This window comes from Penaeus japonicus, unplaced genomic scaffold (genome assembly GCF_977035675.1).
Source record: "Penaeus japonicus unplaced genomic scaffold, GWHDUDI00000001_assembly GWHDUDI00000020, whole genome shotgun sequence".
In the NCBI taxonomy this organism is placed as follows: domain Eukaryota; kingdom Metazoa; phylum Arthropoda; class Malacostraca; order Decapoda; family Penaeidae; genus Penaeus; species Penaeus japonicus.
Window position 1 is genome coordinate 30,970,354 of NW_028234422.1, and position 2,500 is coordinate 30,972,853.

General features: G+C 41.8%; 1 protein-coding gene across 1 annotated transcript in view; it reads left to right on the top strand.

The window, feature by feature from the left end:
- LOC122249290 (urea transporter 1) overlaps nt 1-2,500 on the top strand; it is an 18,140-nt gene that overhangs the window by 1,117 nt on the left and 14,523 nt on the right. Inside the window, exons 2-3 of the mRNA XM_043010021.2 lie at nt 1,864-2,007; nt 2,131-2,259. Coding sequence (XP_042865955.1) covers nt 1,984-2,007; nt 2,131-2,259 — 153 coding nt within the window. The 5' untranslated portion in view covers nt 1,864-1,983. The remainder of the gene's footprint in view (nt 1-1,863; nt 2,008-2,130; nt 2,260-2,500) is intronic.

Here is a 2,500-nt window from a genome sequence, read left to right on the forward strand (position 1 = left end):
ACAATCCACTGCTTTTATAGCCCCAGTAATGTTAATCCTGTGATTGGGCTGTCCGTGGTTACAACTATTACATAATTCTAGTCCTTGAAACTTACTAGCTGTCTATCAAGGGGTCTATGCTCACTGACATATTGATCAAGTTGAAAATTCACGCATTTTTCATTCGTGAAGATAAGTTGATGTTTTGGCCATTCTCAAACGTTTTTTTTCTTTCCTTTGTTTTCATGTTGCAGATTAGATCCGGGATGTTGGAGTTTGTTAAATGTTGACTGTGTGTGTGTTTGTATTTGTGTGTGTGTTTGTGTGTGTTGTGTGTGTGTGTGTGTGTGTGTGTGTGTATGTGTGTATGCGTGTATGTACTAAATTCGAGCTCGTATACATGCTCAAAAATATATGTGTTAAAATGCTTAGACGTTCATACTCTCGCACAGGTGTGGATATATATCAGCGTTGCTCGCGCAGTAATAGATGCTACTTTCGCGCTTGGCCTCAGCATGACTCGCTCGGCGTGGGGAAGGCCAATGGTCCCGTGTCCTTCTCTTTTTTCCTATTCATTATTTAGATCATTCTCTTCTATGTCCAGCTGGTCAGTGTCCACGTGTCCGAAATGCCGTTGTTTTTAGTGCATAGAGATTAATTTAGAGAGGCGATTGTTTACATTGGTGATCCAACGTGATTTTTTTTTCTTTTTTCCGAGATTCAGTATTATTAATGAGTTACGGATATACATCTACGTTTGACTTGATTTGTTTGCGTGTGAGCATAATAACAAAATCCTAACTGTATTTCAGATGATAATGCTTATTTTGCAAGTCAATCCTACACGGCATTCAAGGTTCAAAGAAAGAGACTCCCCTAACTTATAGGGCACTTTTCTTTCTTTGATTTTGACTAAAGGGGCACTTTCCTGGCTTTGATTTTAACTTCGAGAGCACTTTTGATAAGAAAAGCGAATGCAGGGTTGAAGCACGTCGACCCCCCACTCCCCCCCCCCCCACCTCCCTTCCCTTCCCTGTGCATGCCCCTGGTTATCAATAATTACACAGCAAGATGTATTGTACTCTTATAAGTCACTAAGCCAAGTACGAATTGAAGACAAGGCGAGATACTACATGATTTAGGAAGATTCCCTCTTCGAATCTCGTGTTATTAATGAAGAGTGTGCCATTCAATTGACCGAACGCAGCGCTAGTGCCAAAAGGTTCCCCAATAAACGCGACATCACGACCGACGTTTCCTCTACTTCTTCTTCTTGTAACCGATCATAACAAACAGTGTTACCCGCACGAAGCAACAGGCCACTCCACACGAGCATTTTGTTGTGGTAACAGTGACTGTACCTAAATGGGCAACCGTCAAAATATTCGGGATGCGAGAGCTGGGTCGCGCTGTCCCCCTTCTCGGGCCGATGACTCAGGGAGATTCGTGCCCTTTCGGTTCCAGGTCGAAGAAGCCACACGGGGAGAGGAGGGCGCTGTCATACATATGTACGTAATTACATGTATACATACATATATGTGCATATATATATATATATATATATATATATATATATATATATATATATATATATATATATATATATATATATATACTGTGTGTGTGTGTGTGTGTTGTGCGCGCGCGTGCGTGTTCGGGAATCAGGAAAGATTAAATAAAAAATGTAAAAAAAATCTGTGACAGATAGGAAGGATTCCTACCGCTTATATAATACCATACGCCTTTCAGATCATAACTTCAAAGAATCCCGGAGCGATACTTTGTTGACATTCATGCAGCAGCAACAAGGGGGCCGTGACCTGCGATGACAATGCCATCTGGCGACACTTATGCCAAAGTTATTTAATCGGCATCCCATTGCAGGAGGGCGTCGAGGTGGACCTTCAAAGACAACCGAAGACGAAGCCGAAGAACTACATTAAATAAAGGAAGAGAAAACACACCATTAATTAAGCGGTACAAACGAGGAGAAGAAAGTACACCATGAACAACCGTCGAGCAGGAGAAGTAAGTACCCCAAGCAAGCAACATCCAAACGAAGGAATTAATATTTGTTTTCCTAGTGACGCTTCTAGTAAACCCATTAAAAAAAAAAAAAAAAAAAGGTCTCTAACAGCTTTATCTTTGCAGAAATCTCCCAGCTGGCTAGGCTGGGTGGGGGACATGAGTGTTATTACGAACTACCTCATAACGCGGCCGTGGACTTCCGCATGGTGTGTTCCGAAGGCTGTTAATTCCATCCTGCGCGCCGTCGGAATTGTAAGTATTGTCCTGGAAATGAATTAATTCGTTCACTTGGATCACTTTCTAAGAACAAAAATAAAATCTCAGCGAAATCTCCGTCTTGAGACAGAGTGAGGAGGAGGAAGAGGTGGGGGAGGAGAGGGAGGAGGAGGAGGAGGAGGAGGAGGAGAAAGAAAGAAAAAAAGGTGGAGGCTTAAAAAATGAGAAAAAGGCCAGGTGTGAAAAAATAAAAAAAGAGAAAAAAAAAGGTATAGGC